Below are 24,315 nucleotides of genomic sequence, written 5' to 3'. Positions count from 1 at the left end.
TGTCCTTGCATTCTCTTGTGTTGTTTGGCACTTTGTTGCCCCATTTTCAGTCTCGCTGTCTGTCTGGCTCAACTCCCTTGACTGTGTGGTTTCCTGATGGATAAGGTAGCATGTCCACGAGTGTATCTGTTGACAGTCTCTGCAAAGTCAGCCTCTTCTTCAACATATCCTGTCTGCAACACAACAAAACATTGACAATTAAGAGTCACAGGAGTATCATGAAAAGCAGTGAGTGGTGGAGGTGGTACAAGATATTACAGGCTAGAACCTATCTGCCATACAGCACATTTAACAGCAAAGATGCCCAAGAAAGGCACACAAGATCACAAACCACACCACACACACACACACACACACACACACACACACACACACACACACACACACACACACACACACACACACACCACATCAGCTGTTCTCTTGGTTGCCAACTGGTACATGTCTGTGCAACCAGCAGACTTAAAAACAGTTTCTTTGTTATAATGAATGACGACAGGAGAAGCCCTCCCAAATGACAGCTGTACTCTTGAAAACTTTTATCTTGGCTTATATATATAATATAGTATCTGTCAAGGTAACTCATTAGCTAAAATTAACTTACAAAAATGACATCTACCACCTTGCTATCAGTATTTCAATGTTAGATAAAAGGCAAACTTTAATGTTACATGAGTCTTATCCTCCAAAACAAACCGCTACTCATTTACCATGGCTCACTGACAACTGAATAAAAAAACGTTAATGAACAAACATTACATTACGAGTTTGTGGTGGAAAGAATGTCTCAAAATTGCGGAACGATTGTCTCAAAAATGCGAACGTGTGAATGGGGATGCACAAATGCTGAGCCACGATTCACAAACAGAATTTTCAGTTTCACAAATGCCTTTTTTTTCACAAACATAATTTTCAGTTTCACAAATGTCTTTTTGTTTTACAAATGGAAAATTATATATTTACAAACACACATGTATTTGTAAAAACCAACACACAAGTTACAAATCGGAAATTTGTATTTGTGGATTGCAAAACACGTGTACAACTCAAGGCATATTTGTAGATCACCCTCTGTGCATTTGCAGTTATTTTTGAGACAAATCTAAGCCCATATAAAAACGAGTACAGAAATGTCACTAAGTCACCAATGCAGATCAGGATGTCTCTGGAGTATTGGCTAGACCACCGGTTGCATCCCGATTGAAAAAGCATTTGTCAGCCTTTGGAAGCTCGTGATTTGTTCTCAAAAGCCACACCTTCTCCCTTCATATCTTTCAGAGGTAGGATCATGCACATAGCCTACAATGTCAGTCAGTCACAGCGCATGAAAAGCTCCTGCTGTGCAGCAGGTAAGAGGCTTCTCTGTTCAACTCTCTCGCAAGATAGGTTGTTAAGTGTTAGAATTCACAGCCTGTTGGCCAATTTGCTCAAGCTGTTATTTAATCATTTCCCATTTTACCCTGAACATTAAACATTTATTTAGTTTAATGTTAATCAAATTTAGCCTGTGTTATAATTGTCAATGATGTAGGGCAAAAACAGAGTGCCTCATAGAATTCTGCTTTTTCTTAAAGGCAGTTTTTCAGTGAAGGTTTAGTTTAGTCCAGTTGTTGGTTAATGCAAGTCATTATCTTTAGTTATAGTTTTAGTTTAAAAAAATAGTAGCGAAACCTGTCACGTCCCAGAAGTGGACAACACAACAGGCATAACTAACAGAAGAGGCAGGCTTGGGTAGATTCGGCTGTAGCCTATGTAGCACTTAGTTTCGCTACCTTAGTGCGAGATTTGACAACACAGGTAATGCTGTGGGAGGAAATCTTTGGTTACGTTGGAGAGAAAACAGGATTTAAGAGGATTTACCACAACCGAGTATTATTTTGTTAGGATGAAGATTAGCGGGATGAACACGGCTATTCAAGAAAAAGGCATAGAAGATTGATTATCTTAGAACTTGTGTTAATGTTATCGGTAGCGTAGGCTACATCAGAGGGTTGTTGGTAGGTTAATATTGCCAGAGGCTTGAGTCAACATTCTAGCCTATTCATAGCCTATTTTTAAGAGAATGTGTCAAAAACTTCTGAAAGATACACTTAAAAAAATCTCTGTATTTGTCATTTATTTTGTGTAATAAATGATGACATAAATGATGATACATGTAGATGAAAAGAAAAATGTAAACGAAAAAATATCTATTAAGGGATTTGCTTGAAATGTAAGCAGCATGTGATTTTGAGGGAACTGTCACACAACATTTGCAGGTCTGCATGTATCAGTGAATGTGGTGTGAAATTATACAAACAAACTTTTTATGTATATTGCAGGGTTATTGTGTATTATGAAAATCGATATGTTGCAAAGGATCATATATTTAAAAACCCAAATTCAGAGAATCAATAAAAATCCCTCTGCTTGATATACAAGGTGAGGTTTGTATAATAGTAATTGAAAGACCGTGCAGCTACATCAGTGTTAATGCTTGCATTACAATCACCACAGCCTTACACATTGTACTTGTCTCTCTGTAATTTTGCTTTTTTTTCTTTTGATAGTGAATCCAATTTATAAGTAATATTACAATTTAAAGATGAGGTGGGCTTATATAATGGTTGCTGAGGGTGTAACAGTTTACACATTAAGTTTCTTGTAACATGAGGTTGATTTAGCTGACTCAAAACATGCGTTTAATTTTTGGTGGCAGTGTTTTGTGTAAGGCTACAGATAGAGCAGATTTAGATGAAGGTAAAAAGATTTACAGGAAATTTTAAAGTGAATTTGATTCTGGAGTCTTTTTTTAATCTATTTATCTCCATTTATATATTTATGTTAGAGTTGAAAGTATATGCACCTTTATTAATTGCCTTAATAAAGGCAACTAAGTAACCTAAACCCTTACCATAACTCAAAGCCCAAACATGTCTTGTGACAATATATATTATGTGGCTCTAAAACAGATTCATATTATTTGTAATTTGTTTTGACAACCAATCACGCAATATTGCAGAATAAAAACTGATATCAGATCAAGATAATCTATTTTGTTACCACATTGTTATACATACATGCCTCTACATAGTCACCTGGAGAGAAATTTGGTTATGTATTTAATCCTCTCAAAATTTGTCAACAAATTTGTCGACATGTTTGCCTTATATGTTATAAAATTGTATTTATGTCTGCTGACAGTCTTTGTGGTGTTGTCTTTCCCGACTAAAGTGAAGTGCAAGAGTCTTGGTCTATAGTTCTATAGTGACCAGATATCAAGTGATTCATAACTATAGATAGACAGGCCAGGGGAACTATATTGTGCAGATTTTGAGCAATCAGGTAGTTCTTTCATGTGTGAGGAGTTTAAAGCTTTACTCTACAAATACATTTTCAGGGCAAACTAGGCTACGACCCTAATATGGTTTTATTATGAATTCAGTCAACGTAAGTTAAATGTGTGTACAAAACAGTAAGAAATCTTTTTTCATTCAGTTTTGTCACTTGTCTATTATTGTTTGTCACCCAGCATTAATGTATAGCATGAATCATACAATGCAGGTGACTCTGACTAACATGTTCTATGAGAGGGCAGAATGTGGGAGGAAGTGTAAATAACTCCCATCTACATAGATCTAGAACATGAGCCACTCTCTAGCTGAGCAGCAGTGTTACAAAATAGGGAAATTCCTTTACAGAATATTGTTATGGGAAAATGAACAGAAACTGATACAGTATATTGATACGTTCCTAAACACATTCTAAATTGCAGTGTTGTTGTAGGGTCAAATTTCACCTCAGCGTGTCATTTTGATTTGCAAAACATATCGGACACTTGAAATTGAACAAAGACGCACCCAGTGCTAAGAAAAGGTTAAATACTAAATACATTCAGAATAATTACTTTGAAATAGACTGTAATCTGTTAAACAACTTCCCAACTTTTTCAGTGACACTCATTATGTAAATAAGCCTCTTACGTAGCCAGCGTATGTATTCATTTGCTAATTAAAATCAAACTATTCTACTTATTGAATTACTCAAGGTGGAATCAGTATAATGTTATTACTAAAATCTTAAATCATTTTTTCTCCTTTGTTTTAGATACATTGCATCAAGTACTGAATCTACTTTTTTCACCGTATTTGCTGCTTTCCCTCATATTACGAGTGTCTTGGTGGTGACATCTCAGTTTTGAATATGAATTTTAGTCTTCCTGACCAGAGCATGCGTAGCCCTGGTGAGGGCTGCCTGAAAGAGGACAAATCAGAGCTTTTGGTGTCCTGCTGCCACCGTAACATGTTTGAGGAGCCTCTGACAGCCTATCCAAACAGCTCCATCATCTCTCACTTGCTCCGCAAAACCATCCACAACAAAAGAGCTATGAATGGGAACATGTTCTATCTGCCAACTCCAACAACACTGTCTGGCCTAGAAGATCAGAGCATTATGGGCTCCAAAGACAGCATGGAATACTCAGATCCCATAGAGCACCACCCTCCACATGGCACCAGTGGAGAGGTGGAGAGGCCCCTAAGTGACCATCTCCAAGCAAAGAGAGCTCGCGTAGAGAACATCATCCGGGGCATGGCAGGATCACCCAACTCCAGGCTCCATGGAGATGAGGACATGGGTGACCCTGAGTCAGAGCAAGAAAGAAAAGAGATCCTTAAAGAGAACAAGCGGAAACAGAAGCTTCCTCAGCACCAGGAGAACAGTCCTAATAATGGGACGCCAACAAGCATGGCTGGCAGCAGAAGCAGTGTCAGTGCTAGCAAGAACCAGGAGTGTCACAAGTTGAAGCAGCAGCTTCAGAGCATGCAAAAGCTCCTTCAGCAGCTTCAGGAGAAGTTCTTTCAGGTCTACAACCAAAATGACTCTGAGAATAGCAGAACAGAAGAAGGAGATGGGGACATTGTGCATGCTGAAGAAAGCAACAGTTTGACACAAACAAAAGGCGCTAATGAGACAACACAGTTTCCCTGTGCCATAAATGTAAGAGAGGGATGTGAAAACAGGCCAGACTGGATGACGGGCGGCCAAAAAGAGAAAGTCATGACAGATGTCAACTGTCTTGGTAAGAAGGAGGACGGGGGAAGTTTGCGAGAGACTCTTAAGTACGAGCTCTCCAGAGCTGTTAATGAAAGCATTGATACAGTGTTCCAAAAACTCTCATCAACACAACTGAACCAGTCATCTGAACTATCCTTATACCATCCTTGTACTCCAGACCGCACAGGATCTGTGAAGAGGACCCGCATGTCATGCAGTCCTCCCGAGCAATCTGAGACAGAAGAGGCCACCATCAAACCAAGGCCTCTTCAGTATTATAAGAGCTCAACTCCTCAAAGCCCCGAACAACAAACTGAGGCTCTGTCTCTAGTAGTTCGGAAGTCTCCAAACAGCCAGCTGAACTCAAACAGTCAGACAGTAAAACAGCCTTATACGCTTCATCAGCCTCCATTCCAGTTTGGCTACACCACTCCCATGCATGACAGCCAGATACTAGAGCATCTCCTTAAGTATGGGCCCCATGGGAACTTTGGGGGCCTCACATGCCTACCACCCTCTCTGGACAGAGCCTCCCCAGATTCTGGAGACCTGCCTTGGGAAAGTATTTCCATGAGGTCCAAGGTGATGTCTAGTCACCTGGGGCAGCACAGCAGGCCAGGCACTCTGGGCTCGGTGTCCGTGGATGGCCTGTGCCTCCCACATGTAAAGATGGAGAGTCGAGATCTTCAGAGCATGGCTGAAAGGAGCTCCTACATATCTCTCAGTATATCCTTTGCAATAGCACAGGACCTGTGCTGCTATTGACCAAACAGGTTATAACTGTTAGATGTATCATATAGGCTTACATATCACAGTAACTGTTGCATAATATTTATAGATGCTAGTTCCTTTCTATTATAACTTTGCATTCTCCATTTTTATGTCAGTGTTGGGTGCCAATTCAATTTGAGCTTGATAGCTACAGATCAGTAGATGCAGAATTACCCAGATAGAGATTCAAGTTTTATATACCATACCATACCATACCATACCATACCATACCATACCATACCATACCATACCATACCATACCATACCATACCATACCATAATTCTGACTATAAAGTGAAGTTCACATCAACCCATCCCAGATTCACAGCAGTTTCATTATACCATTTATATTACCATTAGTGTCTGTAGATAAACATTAGTCTACCTCCTATTCTGACCATTTCTTTCTGGTGTTTTATACACTTCAAGGGATAAAAAAGGAGCAAACAATCTTTAGGTTGTATCCATCCTGGGTGAACAATGACTTGTTGAGTAGAGTGGTGAGCAGAACAGCCAGTGCAGACTTCAAGGAGAATTTTCACTTTGATCTTGGTAACCCCAAAGAAAATTACAGCATATTCTTTAATCTGAGTCCAGTAATGACTATAAGTTCAGAAAAAGACAAATAAAAAGGAATACAATGCTTTGATAAGAATTGTCAGGAACAAAAGGCAATTTTCAAAGCGAGAAAAAGCAATAGTTTCTGTTCAGGATATTCGCTCTCTTTTTTTCTCTGACTTGAAAAGGGGCACCTCATCTCTCAGTACCTGCAAAACCTACTGTAGCACATCAGTGAGGTCCCTTTTTGTTGTTTCTGCTGAGAGCTTTCAATTTAGCATACTGTCTATACTGTGCATGCTTATTATTATTATTGTTGTTGGTATCATTTATTTATGTATTTTTATGAGTTGTGCACACAGGCATTTAAAAAGCAGTGATAAACCAGCCCACAGGTCCCCTGCTATGACAGTAACAGTTTTGTCCAGTCTTGGGACTGGGTCACTGCAATCATACATTCTTTTCAAAATAATTTGTGTGAGTTGGTTAAAGCAGCTACTTTTTAGGATCTGCTTTATCTTCGCAAGACAAAAAAACAAGCAACTCTTTGAACAAGCTCTCATCAATCTTTAATTTCCGCTTCATCATTTCAAAGGAAAGGTTCACTGATAGATAACATGGTATAGTCTCACCCAGCTCAGAACCAAAAGACTGTTATAACTAGGCATGGTTCTATGTGGAGAAATCTTTACATAGAGCAGCTTTTTAATTTTGATTTTAAACAGAAGTTAGACAAATATGAAATTCAACATATTTTTGGTCAATATGCTATGTAGGTAATCTTCACAAATGTAATGTTTTAAGTAATGTGCCTAACTCTCTTATTCTGTGATTTAAAAGCAATGCAGTCAGCTAAACTAAGTATGAGCCCCATACCTGTGTGTGGAAGTCTGTAAGTCCCAGATCTAACTCACTATAGGTCTCATGTATTAAACTCTGTGAATCTCTACACTAAAAGTTACCCACACAAAAAAACAAAATGCCTACCACTTCCTTCATAAATGCATAATTGTATGTGTGTAAAAAGGGCTTTGGTTCCATCCCTGCAGTGATCATAAAACTGATAATATTGGTCACACTTAAACAGTACGTATACATTATGCAGTACCTAATGTTTTCACAGTTATGACGACCTGTGTATGTGCATGATATTCCAGCAGTACCTAGGGGGAAAAATGCATAATGATGTAAAAAAACAGGCGTTTTCTGCTGGCATGTCAGTTTCATTTTTCAGTCAACAACGATTATGTCACTGAAAGAGGTTGAATGTTTTTAGATACTGCAAACATATTTACATGGAGACACATACAGCTTTGAAAGTAAAGACTGTTTTGTGTTACACAACAAATACTCTTTTGCCCAAAGCCCCCACACTCAACTTCCTTGGCTACAACATAAATTAAACCAGCCTTTAGGAAACAAACTTCTTGGCACTCAATTAGGCAATGCTGACTGACTGTAGTTAACCCCCTGCATTGACTATCTAGGGTGCTAGGGTCAAAGTTCAACATAATGTTGTTGTTCAGGGACTATCACAAGAAATTAAAAATTTGTATACCATTTTTCACTGTGACCAAAACAACTGATATGGCAATATATACGTCTGACTCATTTTCTTTTTTGATCAGCTGTGCACATCAGTATAAACATTGATCTAGTGCATAGTGCAGAAACATTATGATCAATTTGTAACTTGCCAGTTGTAGTTTTGTTGCATTCAGGTGTACATTAGTATGATGAAAAGTTCATTTAACAATATGCAGGGTCTAGGGTCAAGTTTGTTTTCCATAAATCCTACATGGCGTCACTGGTGTGCGACATCAGTTAAAGGTTTTGTTGATTATAGATCATCACAGCCGTCATGTTATTATTTTGTAACACACAACTTGAATGTTTTTATTTATTTTATAGATCTGTTTATAGTCATAATGAAGACATTGTCTTATGGTATAAGGTGTTATGGTCAGTAATTATATTGGGGTAATTCAGAGACATTTTTGATCTTTCGACATCAGACAAGTTAGTCAAACCAAGTTATGTGAACCGAGCCTCGGTTTGTGCCCTAGCAGCTCTGTGCCTTCGAACGCCATCTTGAGGCTTTCAGCATGCTTAGTGTTGTTCAGAATGTGTTCCACAATCCCACATAGTGATTTCAAATCCTATTGCTTGTTACAATACCTAAATACATGTTACTATATTGTGAATAGATTAAAATTTTCATAGGTTGAATCCATGTACTGGTATTTCCAATGACTCTCTCACACAGCTTTTGTAGCCTTAACTTTGAACACATTCAGGAAGGTTTGACTCCTAATCATCTTAAGAAGGCCAAACTGATGTTCTTCTATACGCGTTACCCCAGTTCGAATGTCCTCAAAACATACTTCCCTGATGTTAAGGTAAGGATCCTTACAAAACATATTTCACGGATGTAAAGGTAAGGATCTATACAAAAAGTGAATTTGAAACAAATCCTATAAGCACTTTCCTTCTCTTTGTGTCTATTTCTTCTGGTCTTCTTTTGTTTACTATGAAACTAACATGGCAATGATTTTACAACCTGGTTATGTTTATTTGTAGCGACCGTGATTCAAACTAGTTTTACAGCCAGAGAGAATCTTTCAATGAAACCCGCACACAACTTTCAGATTGTGTCTTCACTCTCCCACTGAGGTTCCGTAGAATTGTGAAAACCACATAAGTAGCTCCAACAATAAATACCACACAAATGTGGTTAGCATCCATATCCCACAAATGTCTTCTGCCAATGTTTTGCTCTTCTCAGGTTCATGCCATTTCATCCGTTGTCCTTGCTGGCTGTGCTTAAGAAGCCACTTTTGCTTGTCTATGTTACTCTTTTTGCTTGAGACTAAACCCCATGATGTCTAAATCTCACTTGAACCAAACCCTGCCCTTCCTCTTTGTACTTGCCCAAAGAAGTTGTAACTAAGGTCTTATCAATGAAATCGGTAGCCTTGGCGATATCGTTACTTAGCTCAGAAACCTGAAGGCTAAAAGTGAAGCTAAATTAGACACTTCAAACAAGGTTTATATAGACAGAAGTTTAGAGTTCAGCAGGGATAATCATGTGGTGGATATCTGACGTCAGAGGCTCCCCGTCTTGCAAGGATGGCAGTTTTGCACAAGGTCGGAAGAAGCACAGTTCCCTTCTCACCTCTGGTCTATCACTTCTGGTCTAAATATGCTCTTGTACATATGCAGACTAAGTAGCACCTAATAATCGAAGTTACACACACACAGGAACACAGAAAAGCCATGTTCCTGCTTACATACTGTAGGTACATGATTCATATAAGGTAATATAATAATACAAGGCACTTGATAATTATAATCTTAAGTCATTAACAGTGTTTGGAAATGATCTCCATCAGTCCCTCCTTTTTTCCGATTCAATGGATAATTCAAAATCACAATCAAAATCACAAATCATCAATTATCAATTTCAATGGATAACCTCAAAATCATCACAAGGATTTTCAGAACAGAGATCATTACTGAGCATCACTCCATATCATCATAAGTCAATCATTTAAAATATCATCATATTTCTCATCACACATGTGTATACTTCGCATTTGTAGGCCAACATAGTGGGGGTCGACTGTGTGTGTGTATTTTTAGCTCGCCTAGGCTTTACTCCAGTAGAAGCCCATAGGTTGAGTATGAAGTATGAGCAACAAGACATTTCTCAACGGTTTCTGGCTAATTTGACCATGAGGAACAAAACTAGGGTGCTGTCATTTACTGTTACCCGAGCGAACATCGAGATTTTGCCATGCTCTTTTAGGGTGCGTCCAGCGCATCTGTATCTCAGCTTCTGAAGGTCATAGACACTTGAATTTGGTCTCAATATGACCAGAATACGTGTGTTTATATATGCATTATGAAGGTTTCTAAGCTCTAAAACTGTTATTTTTGGAGATATTAGATGCCGTTGAGAAAAGTCATGCTGCTCATACTTCATGCTCAACCTATGGGCTGCTACTGGAGTACTTCAGATAACATTCAAACCAGGCCTCTTTGCTGTGTCCTTAAAGGCCCTGTTTCCCATCAGGCATTCTGCAGAACACACACTGTTGAATATTACTGGGCAGGGAAATGTAAACAGTCTCTTTGTGGAAAGTGTGTTTGGGCAGTCTGATTCACCCACCACGGATGATCTTTGGCCAGGCCCCATTGCGGACATTAGGAGTGCAGCTATTATGAAAAGTCCAAAACATTGTTTAATTTTTTCCCTTGTAACCCCCCAGACTTCACAGAGATAGGACCGCCCCTCCCTCCCAGTCTCCACTAGGCTCCTCAACCCCACTGGACAGTGTTGTTTTCTTCACCAGGTTTGAGACGAAAAAATTGCCTAAGGCAAAGAATCCCCTTTGTAGTTTGACTTCTGTCACAGTGGGCCAGCTTTGAAAAACTGTAGAAGAAGACAGCTCCTATCCTCTATCTCTTCCGCAGGAAGGCTTACTTGCTTACAATGTGTTAGATGTATCTAGGTGGCTCTCTCCGCTATCTTGACTGTGGTAGATGTTGACAGTAGCACTTGGTATGGTCTGTCCCACTTGGGCGAGTGGCAGTGTTTTCTTTTGAGGCTGTTGATTAGGACCCAATCTCCATGCCCAACCTTGGTTTCAGCCTCACAGGTTCCTGTTAAGCAAAGAGTTCTGAGAGTATTTTGATAATTCACATTTTTGCCATATCTTCTGCAAATGTATATTTAATGTCTTTGTCTGTTTCACCAAATGGTTTGAGAGCTTAGGCAGTGTAGGTTCTTCCATACACCATTTCAAACAGTGATAACAACATGCATGCTTAATTTAACTAATTTCACCCTTGGATTCTCAATTGGCTTTTAATAGTTTGGATTTAACTCAAAAAAATAAATAATGAATGATTAAACATCTTTCTCATAAAATATAAATAAGAAGTACAAATAAATGCTTATGTAGCGGGAGCATTAATCCGCTACTAAAATGATGTGTATAGAGTGAGTGTAATTAAGATCTCACTTCCCTGTAATATTGACTAATATTAAATATAATGAAGAGATAAAAACCATTCAGTATTAAATAAGATATTTACTAATATTAATTATTATAAATAGATCAATGAACCTACTCTAAATATTTGCTTTAATAACTATTACACTATTTTCATACCCATTCAATATCAGTGGCCTAATGCCCAATCACTCTCTCGTTCACGCTTGCTATGAATATACAATCAATAAACAACTTAACTAATGCAATAACAATATAACAATATGGCAATACAATCCCGATGTATTTTACAGTTCTTTGTGTTCCGAATAGATGTATGAGTTCAGAGTTCAAAAGTCGATGGCCACAGTTCAGAATACGTACGGTGACGTATTTGTCAATCCACAGAGTTCAATGCCGCTCCGGCAAGCGGCTGTGCTGGCGGTGTGTGTGGGCGATACGAATGTCTGTATAATGCCGTTCAGTTCGGGAAGAAGCTCCTTGTTATGTATGTGTGTGTAATGTCAGGATAATAAATCAATAAAACTGGAACCCAGTACCTCGATGGTCCAGAGAGATGGGTCACACTGAGATGTCCGTGGATGGCAGGGCAAGGAGCGTCAATCAGAAGGTAGAGTAGACCCAGGGCTAGCTGCTAACCGTCTGTCCGTTACCAGGGAAACCAGCGACACACTGTTGAATCTCAACTAGCAGCGATTAGTGATGGGATTTTCGGCTCCTTTGCGAGATGCGGCTCTAATGGCTCTTCTTACTGTGGAGAGCCGGCTCTTTCGGCTCCCAAACGGCTCCCCATACACATGTTTTACATTATTAATTAATTAATAACTTAAACCTAATTTTATAACATTTTGTTTCATTATTGACATTGTTAAGCACTTATGAGTAAAAATGCAGCATAACAATGTTTTATGAATAAAACCTTTATTATAGCCAATTAAATGATCACAAAATAGCACCACTTCCAAAAAAATTACTTGAAAAAATTTAACAGTTAAATATAAATACAAACACCCACCACAATACAAAAAAGTAGGCAATCAAAGCAGCGATTGGTCAGATGTGTGGAGCACACGCTTGACACAAGGGCAGTGGAGAGTGGAGACACCGATGGAGGGGGGAAAAAACGCGCAAGGAGAGAGAGTGAGAGGGGGAGAGAGAGAGTGGGAGGGGGAGGGCAGGGGGAGAGACAGCGAGGCACCGCAGGAGAAAAAAAACGAAAAGCAGAGCACAAGCACAGCGACAGGGAGGCGGAGAGAGCGAAAAACTGAAAAAAAAGAAAAAAAAAACGGCTCCCAAATAGGATCTTAAAATGGCTCCCATCGTAGAGCCGGTTCCAATCGTTCACTTCAAAGAGCCGGCTCTTTGAGCCGGATTGTTCGCGACCGACACATCACTAGCAGCGATAGCTAAACGTTGCTAGCAGCCACTGAAGCTGCCAGCTGATCTCGTAAAAAATAAACAAACGACCGCGGATCACTCAATTAACAACTACGTCTATATACCGCGATACCAGGGCTGTAGTGGAGGGTAAACGCAAGTAAACGCAGTTCACGCACTTCTGGAATTTTGGAAATAGCGTTTACGCACCTATAAATAGCGTTTATCCACCTCTTAGAGGCGTTTACGCAGCTCAAAGTTTTCTGCGCCTTGTATTCTTCCGTTGGAATAATCCGAAATAAACTTGTGTAATTTTAAAACACCTAATACTACGTTTCATATGGTTGAACATATAAACGCTGTAGTCTGAATCATTTTCTACTACTGTATTATGGTCTGTGACCCTCCAATCAGTGCCTTGTGGCTGCAGCGGCGACACCAATCAGTATCCGGGAAAGATGTAAACACATACAAGTTGTGTATTAGTCTGCCTGCCTACCTGTTAGGAAAAGATTACCGGTAATTACTTAGCCATGGATATCAGGCGATTTTGGAAGTGCTCCCACTCCCACAGATGCCCGCAAAAAGCCTCAAGTTTAAAGTAAGTCTGAAGAAGATTAATTCACGTTTTAAGACGTTGTTTTGGTTCGCACAACGTCGCATTAAGACAGGGACAAACGCTATTAATAACGTGCTTTCAAATACGATGATGCAGGTAACAAGCCAGCCTTCCCGGTTCCATCTAAATAGGCCTAATAAAATGTAAATTCTTTCAGCAATTGAAAATTCTGGAGTAATTATCCTCACGCATATAGCTGCAGATAAGGCTAATTCATTGAGAAATTGTAGACAGATTATGTGCAAGCCAGTTAAGATAGCTAAGTGAAATGTTTTAGCTTAGCTATAGAATCTTCCATTTTTGCGGTCAAGGTCAAATATATTTGTTTTTTACTTTCATGATGACACGTCCGTGCTCTCACATAGAAACGTGAGCAGGGAGCAAAGCTGTTGATTCACTGAATAGGCCTATATGCTTAATCAATGCGTTATTTGAAGTCATGAAAGGTGTAGAGTAGCCTGTAAACGAAATACACTGGAAAAAAACATGCTGTAAAGGCTATTTATGAAGACATAGGCAGTACATGAGTATTCCTTTAACTTATGTTGTCAGTGTTCTTTAACTGGTGTTCTCAGCCCCACAACTCTTAAATTAAACATATTATTTCAGGCAATGGTGCAGAGAGCACAGGGAGAGGGGAAACACCAGGAGGTCAAATAGAGAGAGGAGAAAGAGTGAGAGGGCTGGTGAGAGAACAAAATCATGGCAGTGGAGAACCAAAGAGTGGAAAAGAGGAAAGGGGAGAAAATGAAAAAAGACCAACAGAGAAGGAAGTAACAGAGAAAGGGGAGACAGAGAAAGAGGAAATAGAGGGAGGAGATGAAAAAACAGGTAGGAAGAAAGGAGTAAGAGAAGGAACAGGGACAGGACAGGACAGGAGAGATGGAGAGTGGATAATCTGAATTAGAATCTGAAGTAGAGGGAGATACAGAGAAAGAAGAATCTGAGGCTGAAGACAGTCTGAGAGGAGAAAAAGAGAGCAGATGCCACCCACATATCTGGACAGAAAAGCAGCATACTTTTCTTTACTGTTACTTGAAATGTAATAATCTTCAAACTACAAACACATTTATTCATTGTCATTGATTGTATATGACTTTAACTGATAACATAATGCAATATAGCCAGGACAGCATTACAGAGTGCCAGCGCTTTGTGTTGCGTTGCTCCGCATCGTGTTGCTTTGCTCCACATCGCGTTGCATCGTGTTGTATCGCGTTGCATCGCGTTGCATCGCGCCGAGGTCTGTACGATCACAAAATTCATAGTTTACCCACCTCTAATTTTACCACTACAGCACTGCGCGATACCCTAGGGCCTACGTCAAGTTGTCTCTGCTTATCTGCGTTATGTCGTTACACTTTTGTATCTACTCGCGTAATCTTCCGTTGGCTCAACTTTCTCTCTCTTCTGCCGTTTTCTGCCTTTTCTTGCTCGTGCACCACAGTTACCCCTAGTTACTGTTCATTCTATTGTAGAATGTGTACCCCGTTACACTTACATTCCCTACTTATTTAGGCATGTTTTCACCATGGCTCAATATTGCAGCATATCTTTTAGTATTGTGAGATTTAATTCTTCAATTTTGTATGTGTCAGATGGTTGTTGCACTGCGGCCTGGTTAGTGGCCTTGTCTGCTTTGTGTTTTCCCAATGAAACCGGGTTTTTTGCATGGGTGTGCGCAATCAGTGAAATCAATTCCGCTGCCTGTGCAGAATAGTGTGGAAGTAGTGGCTGTGCGTTCAAGGTTTATTTGCTTGAACCATCAACAAACAATAGTAAAAGCAGCTTTTGGAAAAAGCATATCTTGTAGGTTAGCTCTGGCTGCCAAATGGCTCTTTTCTTCTGTTTTTCAGAAATGTTAGCCTCCATCAGCTGTCACTGAAGCTAGTGCCAACTGACCTATGAGAAACTGTATACCAATTGTGCAGTAGAACTTCTTCTTATTTTTGACATCAATGTCTGCAGAGAGAAAGAAAAAAGTGTTAACATGTGTGATATTTATTCATTAAGTATTTTGAGAAAAAATTGCCACACCATCCTTCATTTGCAGCTGTAGAGCCCTCCCAAAACACAGCAAATAACCTAAAGCAATATGTTAATCAAGCAAGAAGACTGTCTGGCTAATGTCTGGGTTTAAGACGGAAAAAGTGAATTTTCCACCACAGGTCTCCATTGTGTCTGTCAATGGTGGTTTATGAAGTACCCTTTATTCTGTCTGAACCTTTAGCCCACCCTAAAAACACTGGACCATGGCGTAAGAACCCTTATGTTAATCCCATTTTCGCTAAGCACTTTCACACTAGCACAAAACGAATGGTTAATGTAGATAACCCAGGTTCTATGAATGAAGGTCAACACGCCACAGTGGGTCTTCCTCCCGCGAGGGTGAGCTGTTAGGAGACGGAATTACAAATCAACTTATCCGCTACGTGGGCGCAATTAGTCCCTATACAGGTGTGCCTGCGCCGCCACTTCCTCTTTTTGCCGACTAGCGTCAGCTCTTCCCCGAATGACCACGCTGTGTGGCGTGTTGACCTTCATTCATAGAACCTGGGTTATCTACATAACCCTTCGTTCTATTTCATATTGGTCAACACGCCACAGTGGGTCAACAGTATACCACATTAAGTCATGAGGGGAAAAAACGTAGTGGGGGGATAATAACCAAAGGACACAGATATTCAATAATCAAATTCCTTTATTGACACCAAATGATAAGCAATAAACAAGGTTACCAGGCGTCGTTACACCCTGAAGGGAAATGAAAAGTGCTCCTGTGTCAGTGCTGTCCCCCTGCCTGTAAGACAGTGGCAGCCACTGTTGAAGCCACGTTAAGGCGATAGAATCGCGAAAAGGTCAGAGCAGAAGCCCAGCCTGCTGCCGCACACACATCTTCCAGTGAGGCCCCTCTGAACAGTGCCCAAGAGGCGATACCACGAGTAGAGTGGGCCACCACCCCAGTAGGTGGCAGGACCCCCCTTTTTTCATAGGCCAACTCGATAGCCTTCACCAGCCAGTGGGCCAGCCGCTGTTTGGAATTTGCCGGGCATTCGCCGGGCTTCGGACCCCCCCTGGACAGAAGATTGGCTGCCACATTGTCTTCCCCTGGCAGATATACAGAGAACCCCTTTGCATGAACCCACTGAAGAAGCTCGTGGGTTCTCTTGTGCAAGGACATAGAGCGTGTCCCGCCCTCGTGATTGAGGTAGAATACCACTGTGGAGCTGTCTGATCGTATCAAAATATTTCTGCTCCGCAGGCTTGGCATGAAGTAGACTAAGGCTCGGTGTACAGCCTCTAGCTCCAGCATGTTTACGTGAGCCCCCTGCCATTCCTGCTCCCAAATGCCCCGAGCTGGACGGCCCTGCCACAAGGCCCCCCAGCCCGTCATTGAAGCATCTGTTGTTATGGTTTCCCTTGTGCTGTGCTGACCAAGGGACATCCCTTCCTGCCTGGATATCGCCGATATCCACCAGCTTACGCTGGGGATGCACTCTGCATCCCGCTGTAACAGGCGTCGGCCACTCTCGTAAGGAGTCACCTTGTTCCTCCAAAACCAATGCTGCAGCGGCCTCATATGAAGCAAGCCCAGCGGCACTACCTGGGCTGCTGCTGCCATCAGGCCAAGCAGCCTCCGACCATGTCTCACAGATATCTGAGTTTGGCCCAAGAGATGGCCCAAACTCTCTCTCAGCACCAACTGCCGCCGAGTTGTTAGACAAGCTGTCATTGTCGCTGAGTTCAGCACAATTCCCAAGTATTCCACAGACATGGATGGCCTGAGCATACTCTTCTCTCTGTTTAGCGCAAGCCCCAGCTTGAGGAGGTGCTCCAACACCACCTCTGTGTCGCTCCTTGCCCTCTCTAGGGTAGGTGCACAGATTAGCCAGTCGTCTAAATAATTGAGGATGCGAATGCCCTGACGACGGAGTGGCACCAGGGCTGAAGCTATTCACTTTGTGAAAGTGCGAGGAGCCAGGTTTGTCTCTATTGTGAAATTAAACCACTACTAAAGCATCTTGATGCAGCCTGCAATGGACCTAGTTTAGATAAAATCCCACAATTGAACTTAATAAGAAACTAGTTTGTCAAAAAAATGGCCTTGTCAATGAAAACAAGTGAACTCTGCTAGTTCCTTTCTCAGGTAACTTATAAACTTATAACAAGTAAATAGGGATAACATGGTTAATAGTTTTCGCAATTATATTCAGATATCAGAAACGTAAACTAACCATTACCCCTTTCTTGTCGAGTTCCTTTCAGAGCTGTAGCCTTGTTGGCATCTATCTCTATGTCATGTCAAAGAAATGTTTAGTGTGATCCACACCCTCATTCATAGGCTATGGGTAATTATTAAAGGCATGTTAGCTATAAATCCTAGGCCTCCTTAAAACGATGTGGTACAGTTAAGTATCATCCACATAACAGTGATGGGAGAACCCATGAGAACAAAGTATCTAACCTAAGCAAATGGTGTAAATAGACAATAGGAGGGATCCAACTACGGATCCCTGAGGTACACCGGTGGAGAGGTCGTAGGATTTTGAAACCTGTCCCTGCCAAGACACACTGAATGAACGTCCTCTGAGGTAGGATTCAACTGTGTGCTTTCCCCAAAATTCACAGTTCAGACAGCATAGAAAAGAGGATGTTATGGTTCACTGTGTCAAAGGCTGCTGACAAGTAGTAAAATCATAACTGATGACTGAGCAGAGGCTTTTGTTACTCTCAATGCTTCAGTCCCTGATAAAAAGCAGTGAAAGCAGGTCAAATTTTAGGCAAGATAGACTGGCGAAGGTTGGTGGAATGGTTGCAGGTCGATTCATTGAGAGGAAATAATTAATTCAATGACACTCTAATTCCAGACAAGGTGAAACCCGTTTAGGAGGATCTGAGAATGGCACACTAATAGCAGAATTTATTCTTCAGTAAAGAAGTCATCAGCAGAGAGAGAGGTAACTGGTGGCGGAGGTGGAGGAGTCATGTGCCCTACTCACCATATCATTCACATTGGCCTTCTGTTAGCCCTGTGAGTAGGGACACTGCTCCACCTGTCAGCTCTCTCTCCCTGTGAGTAGGGACGCTGCTCCACCTGTTAGCTCTCTCTCCCTGTGAGTAGGGACGCTGCTCCACCTATCAGCTCTCTCTCCCTGTGAGTAGGGACGCTGCTCCACCTGTCAGCTCTCTCTCCCTGTGAGTAGGGACGCTGCCCCACCGGTTAGCTCTCTCTCCCTGTGAGTAGGGACTCTGCTCCACCTGTCAGCTCTCTCTCCCTGTGAGTAGGGACACTGCTCCACATGTCAGCTCTCCCTGTGAGTAGGGATACTGCTCCACATGCCCTCACCTATAAGGGTTATCATCACGTGAAATGCATTTTTTGATTATAAAAATATGAATCCAGCAAGCAATTTAAGTTGGCATTTTGTTCAGCTTGTCAGTGGCATCATCTTTATGACATTTTGTGTGAACGCTTTTTTTTAAATACGTGAGGGACCGAGGTGGTCACCCCACATTATTTCGCGATGTGGCGACTGGACTTGGTGATGAAGAAGGATGCAGTAGATAGTGGCTTCTTTTTATACAGAAATATATTCGTATTTATTTACATACAAATGGCACTCTCTCCAGTAACTCCAAAACATGTGTATAAAATAGGACAAACATATAACATATTACAAACAGTACTAAACAGTAACTCAAGTCCTTGGGCTCCTAGGGACCTGCTTTGCCCATTTAGGCCCAAATACCGGTACATTTGGGCACAAGCCAGGCCCCAAACTAGGCCCAGAGACTAAGAACGAAGCTAAGTACCTTAACTAGCAGCATTAAACAAGACACAAAACAAAGAACAAAACAACGTGAATCGTGTAACGTAGTGAGAGGCTGGGAGCGAGAGAGTATGCTGTTAGGTTGTAATGTTCTGTTCTAGAACAATGCGTATAATACCTCCCTTATTTTTGTTTAATTTGGATATTTTGTGGGCTTTAATCGCTGGCCAAATCACGTGGATCTCCCGCACAATTTCTCAACTCCATTGACCAGGTTTTGTAACTGGACCTAAGTGTAAGGGAATAAGGTTATTAGCCAGGGCCAGGGCCAGGGCCAGGTACCCTTCCATGAAAATGGTATTCTCTGATGCCAGTGGCCTCTTTTGGTATGCTGCACACCATGGACATGCACAGGAATTTTGAAGGGAAGTTGCTCTGCCCTGGAAAAAAAAGGGGAAACACGTTCATTTCTGTCACCGTCGCTGCCACGCCCCCGTCCCCTAATCACAAATTTTGCCAATTTCATTTTAAACTCTCACTAACCGCCGCTGCCACGCCCCCGTCCCCTAATCGCAAATTTTGCCAATATAATTTTAAACTCTGACTAACTGCCGCTGCCACGCCCCCGTCCCCTGATTGCCCGAGCAACCTTAGTGCAAATTACCTTAGTGACTTAGTAGCAAATCCTGTGCACATCCCTGCTGCACACAATATCTAGGAGTGGTTTGAGGAGGATGACATAGAGTTTAATTTACCCTGGCTTCCACATTCCCAAGAGATTTTTCAGAGATTTAATCAGCATCTTTGGGATTTCCATCCATGGTGACTCCACCTTGCAACATACAGGACTCAAAGCAAGTTGGAGCTGTTGTGGAGGCATTTGCAACCACACATAAGGCAGGTAGTCCTTAAGTTTTGGCTCATCAGTGTATAGGATCTAGTCTGTTAGGTGGCTAACATGTGGTTGCTATAAAGGGGACATTTTACCGCTGAATAGTTCAGGACAAAGCAGTCACTGCCTGAGAGAAAATAATCAACATGTACCTAACCTGTTGCCCTATTATTTTCACAACTATTTACTGAAAATAAGCCGGTAGATAAATCCATCTCAAATGAAATTATAAATGCCTTTGCAAACTAAGCTATTATGCACATGATGGAAATGGCCTGGCATCCGACAGGTTTACTGTGATGTACTGTGATTGCTACTGTGATTCAATCATGTTAACAAGCCTGACTCCAGGCAGGTTTGACCTGATAGACGTGTTAACAGCTAGTCCAACATCAGCCTTAAGGAACACAGAAATTCAATATCATGTGAAATTCATGTATGTAGAATGGGGTCCTGTATATACTTCTCACCTGCATAGTCAACTCACATCCATAGCCCTGCATTCACTACTCTTTAATTACACTGCTTAAAGGAGAATAAAGTATAGAGAGGACTAATATGAAGTCATATAAATCTATATATCTCCATGAGGGAGACATTTTTCTCATTGCATATAATTGACCAAAAATGATCATAAACATCAGTACTGATGAAGGAAAAAGTCCCGTGTCTATTCAAGTGAAGCGCAGCAGCCACTGAGGTGGTAACAACAGCCCTGACAGCTGCCACATTGTGCCTTCCACCCCTGTCTGCTTCACCACCCTTCCTGATGGGACCGTGGCATTACACTAAGCCCCTAAGGGTTTGGGGGTCAGTGAGGAGAACCTGGCCCAGGCCATGTCTCCTCCTTGTCCATGGCTAACCCCGGGGAAGTCAGACAAAAGAGGGGGGATCATCCAGATGTCTGGTTCCATTCTGTCTGTTGGACCCAGTGAAAGGGAAGTCTCCTTCTGCCGTCTACCCATAGCGCTTCCTCACAGAGCACAGGATGGAAGGAGAAGAAGCTTTGATGATGGTTCAGCATGTTTGCTAATCTCTTTATGTTGTTGGGGCCCTCTGTATGAGCCACACAACAACAAGACTAATGTCCAACTGTGGCTTTCTGGTCAGATGTGTTTTATCAAACTGGCCAGCTGACAGTGGATGAGCATTTTTCATTATTAGAGTTAAACATAGTTAGCATATAGACCCAGTAATGCTATGGCTCAGTATTTAATACATTTTACTTACTGAAATACAGAGGCAGTCACAGAAACTGGGGTTAAAAGTCATTGTTATTCAAATATTCAAATTACTCTGGCCAATTAGTCCCTGAACAAATTTTTTTTTTCTTTTTCTGTATCCCCAGTTCAATCGCTGCATCACATCCCAGCTGATCAAGTGGTTCAGTAATTTTCGGGAGTTCTACTACATTCAGATGGAGAAGTTTGCTCGCCAGGCCATTGTGGACGGGATGAATGAGGTGAAAGGACTGTCCGTCACACTGGACTGTGAGCTGTTCAGAGCTCTCAACATGCACTACAATAAAGCCAATGACTTCCAGGTATTTCACAGCCTTTTTTGCTTGTACACTTGTTTCATGTTACTTAAATGTCTGCTTCCCTGAAGAATAGTGAGCAGTTTAAGCACTAGTTGTGTTATAGTGATTGTATGGAAATGTGTACATATCCATTTAGAAGCTCAGCATAATAAAATGCTGTAAAACATAAAAAATACTTTTCATGTGTGAAATCTGGTGTGAGGAGAATTCCATTGCTATGATGCCCTTTTTATTTTGGGCACTTTGTGGACAATGCTGTGCTGTGTGGACAATGCTTTTACTGCTCATTATTTTTCTACCAATTGTTCAATCTCAAACTGCTTAAGAATACCTGGCTTGTCTGCACATAAGAACAGTTTAATGAAGAGTTCTTAAACCTTTTCCAAGGTTCACTCGCAAATGACTCGTTTTGCCAACAAGTGTTTCTTAGTATAGAAAAGATTCTGTGGAGGATCAATAAAATGTAGTCCCTGATGTAAAATCAAAAGTAATAGCAGCCACATGGTAAAAAACAACATGAGTGTGAACCCCTTCCATTTGACGACTGCCCCATGCTCTGACCCTTTGTGCTGGACTGCACCTGTGGCTATGTGGCCCTTCTGCAGTCATCATCCAGAGCTGGAGTGCCGCTTTATCAAACTGTGGGAAGAGGAAGCTGCAGAATCCCGCTGAAACAACTAAGGATTATCTCATTGCCATGCCTGGACGCATCAGGGATTGCTACTGATGCGGAATGCTGAGAAAGACGTGGCAGATTCCGAGGGCGAGGTGGCGGGCGGTGGGAATGAGCTGAGACAGTTTTCTTTACCTTGGGACCAAGACATTCCTTTCCCAGGGCCTCTTTGTGTGTGGAGGCGAAGGGAAAGAAAATACACCCACTCCCCTTACCAACAACAGCATTGTTTTCTATTCGTCAAGATCTGAAGGTTTAGGATTGGTCCATTGTCTCTTCTCTACACCCCGATGCGGCCCCCAACTCAATTCTATCCTGAACCCATTTTGTCTAGTGTGGTGTCAGTCGAAAAATCCCTGGGAAGAAACTCAGCACTGACCGCTTTGTCATTTTTTCCTAACAGTTCGTTTCTAACAGTAATCACAAGGCAAAAAGACAGACAAAAAAGACAAAAAATATCAAAGCAGTCCTCCACTGCAGCCTCCGATTGATTTTGACACAGTATTTGCTTTTTTATATACGAGAGAACAAAGGCCAAAGGAGCTAGCAGTGTTTGAAGTGATTCCATTAAAGAGTGCCCACGGTGATAAAGGGATCTGCAGTGTTTGTTCAGCACTCTATGGCAATGATCAGGTATGAGAGGCCCAGTCATCCTGCTGCCTCATTGTGCCCCAGCTTCAAAGGGCTCAAGGTTAGCATATTGATTTAGATGAGAAGTGCTTTGAGATCTGGCCTCCTATGAATGACTTCTTCAGTTCCATTGGATGAAATCCTGGATTCATGGCCCCCAACAATCCATTTGGGAAAAATGCTCCTCACTCTGGAAATAGCCTAGCTTGTCAAAGATTTTTTTCAGTGACTTTCCTAGTAATATTTGGTGTGTGTATATCCATGGTGATGATGGAAGGAGATGTACTTTTGGAGCAGATTGTGTCGTGCTTGTGATGTGGATACTGTGATATTCTTAATTCTGCGTCAATATTAATGCAGTCATTTACAAAGTCATAAAGTCTAGTTTGATATCTTTGTTCACAGGTGCCAGAAAGATTCCTAGAAGTGTCTGAGATCACTCTTCAAGAGTTCTTCACTGCCATCCTGCTGGCCAAAGACTCAGATCCCTCATGGAAAAAAGCTATCTACAAGGTTATCTGTAAACTGGACAGTGACGTTCCTGAAGAATTTAAATCATCCACTTGTCTGTAAAGAACTTCATCATTTATTATTGAGAGGACATAGTTTTATGAACAGTATGTGACTGCAGAACGATTTTTTTTGCCTTAAACTTGTAATTGGATGATAACTGCATGCAAATAATGGTTGATATACAGTATATAATACAAGGTTTATCCAGACATTGCTTTCACTTGATATTTCAATCCATAAATTAGTCCAGCATATCATGAAATGGTTCAAATGTTGGCACTGTTTCTGTCTGAAAATGTCAGTGTTTAGTGTCATAAAAATAATTAATTCAAGTCGTTCATTCGTTCAAGATTTTCTTCATAAATTAATGCTTTAATACAACGATAAACCGAAGCTAGCTTAACATATTTTGAAGTTTACTCATTTGTTATTTTCTGTTTTCATAACAACCAAATGTCAAGTATTATTTAACAGATACGGCTAGACTATATGAATATAAGGAATTTGTAAACAGATTTTTTTGATAGGCTTAGTTCATTGCCCTGTGAAAAAAACTATAATGGGGATATATATTATTATTATATGTTTGGTTAAAAGACATAGTACTCTTACATTGTGAAATCATGTATAATAATGATAAAATGTTTTCATGGTAGCTACTTTGCATTGAGATGGTAAAAAAAAACTTAAAACGTAGCTTGCTATTACCTTAACTAACGATTTATTTAGAAAATTTAAGCTTACAGTTTATTGGGCTATAGTTTTTTGTAGCAGTGATTTCATGCACTGATTAATTATATGATGTGTTCTATGAAATGGCTTCTTTTTTATATTTTAAGTTAGTGGAATAGATCTTTTAGAATGATTGTAAATGGCTGTTGTTGTAAATTGCATTAAATGTTTAAATTAAATTGCGTAT

The 24,315-nt window shown here is 40.9% G+C and overlaps 1 protein-coding gene across 1 annotated transcript; it reads left to right on the top strand.

Moving 5' to 3' along the window:
• Positions 1 to 4,182: 4,182 nt before the first annotated feature.
• prox2 (prospero homeobox 2) lies at positions 4,183 to 23,456 on the top strand (the record flags this gene model as incomplete). The annotated part of the gene is made up of 4 exons (XM_080849687.1): positions 4,183 to 5,758; positions 8,653 to 8,762; positions 21,389 to 21,583; positions 23,289 to 23,456. The coding sequence occupies 4 exons, from the start codon at positions 4,183 to 4,185 to the stop codon at positions 23,454 to 23,456; spliced, it is 2,049 nt and encodes a 682-aa protein (XP_080705813.1).
• Positions 23,457 to 24,315: the final 859 nt, after the last annotated feature.

The sequence above is a fragment of the Sprattus sprattus genome, assembly GCF_963457725.1.
Source record: "Sprattus sprattus genome assembly, chromosome: 13".
NCBI classification, from domain to species: domain Eukaryota; kingdom Metazoa; phylum Chordata; class Actinopteri; order Clupeiformes; family Clupeidae; genus Sprattus; species Sprattus sprattus.
This window is presented reverse-complemented; position numbering and strand designations above follow the sequence as displayed.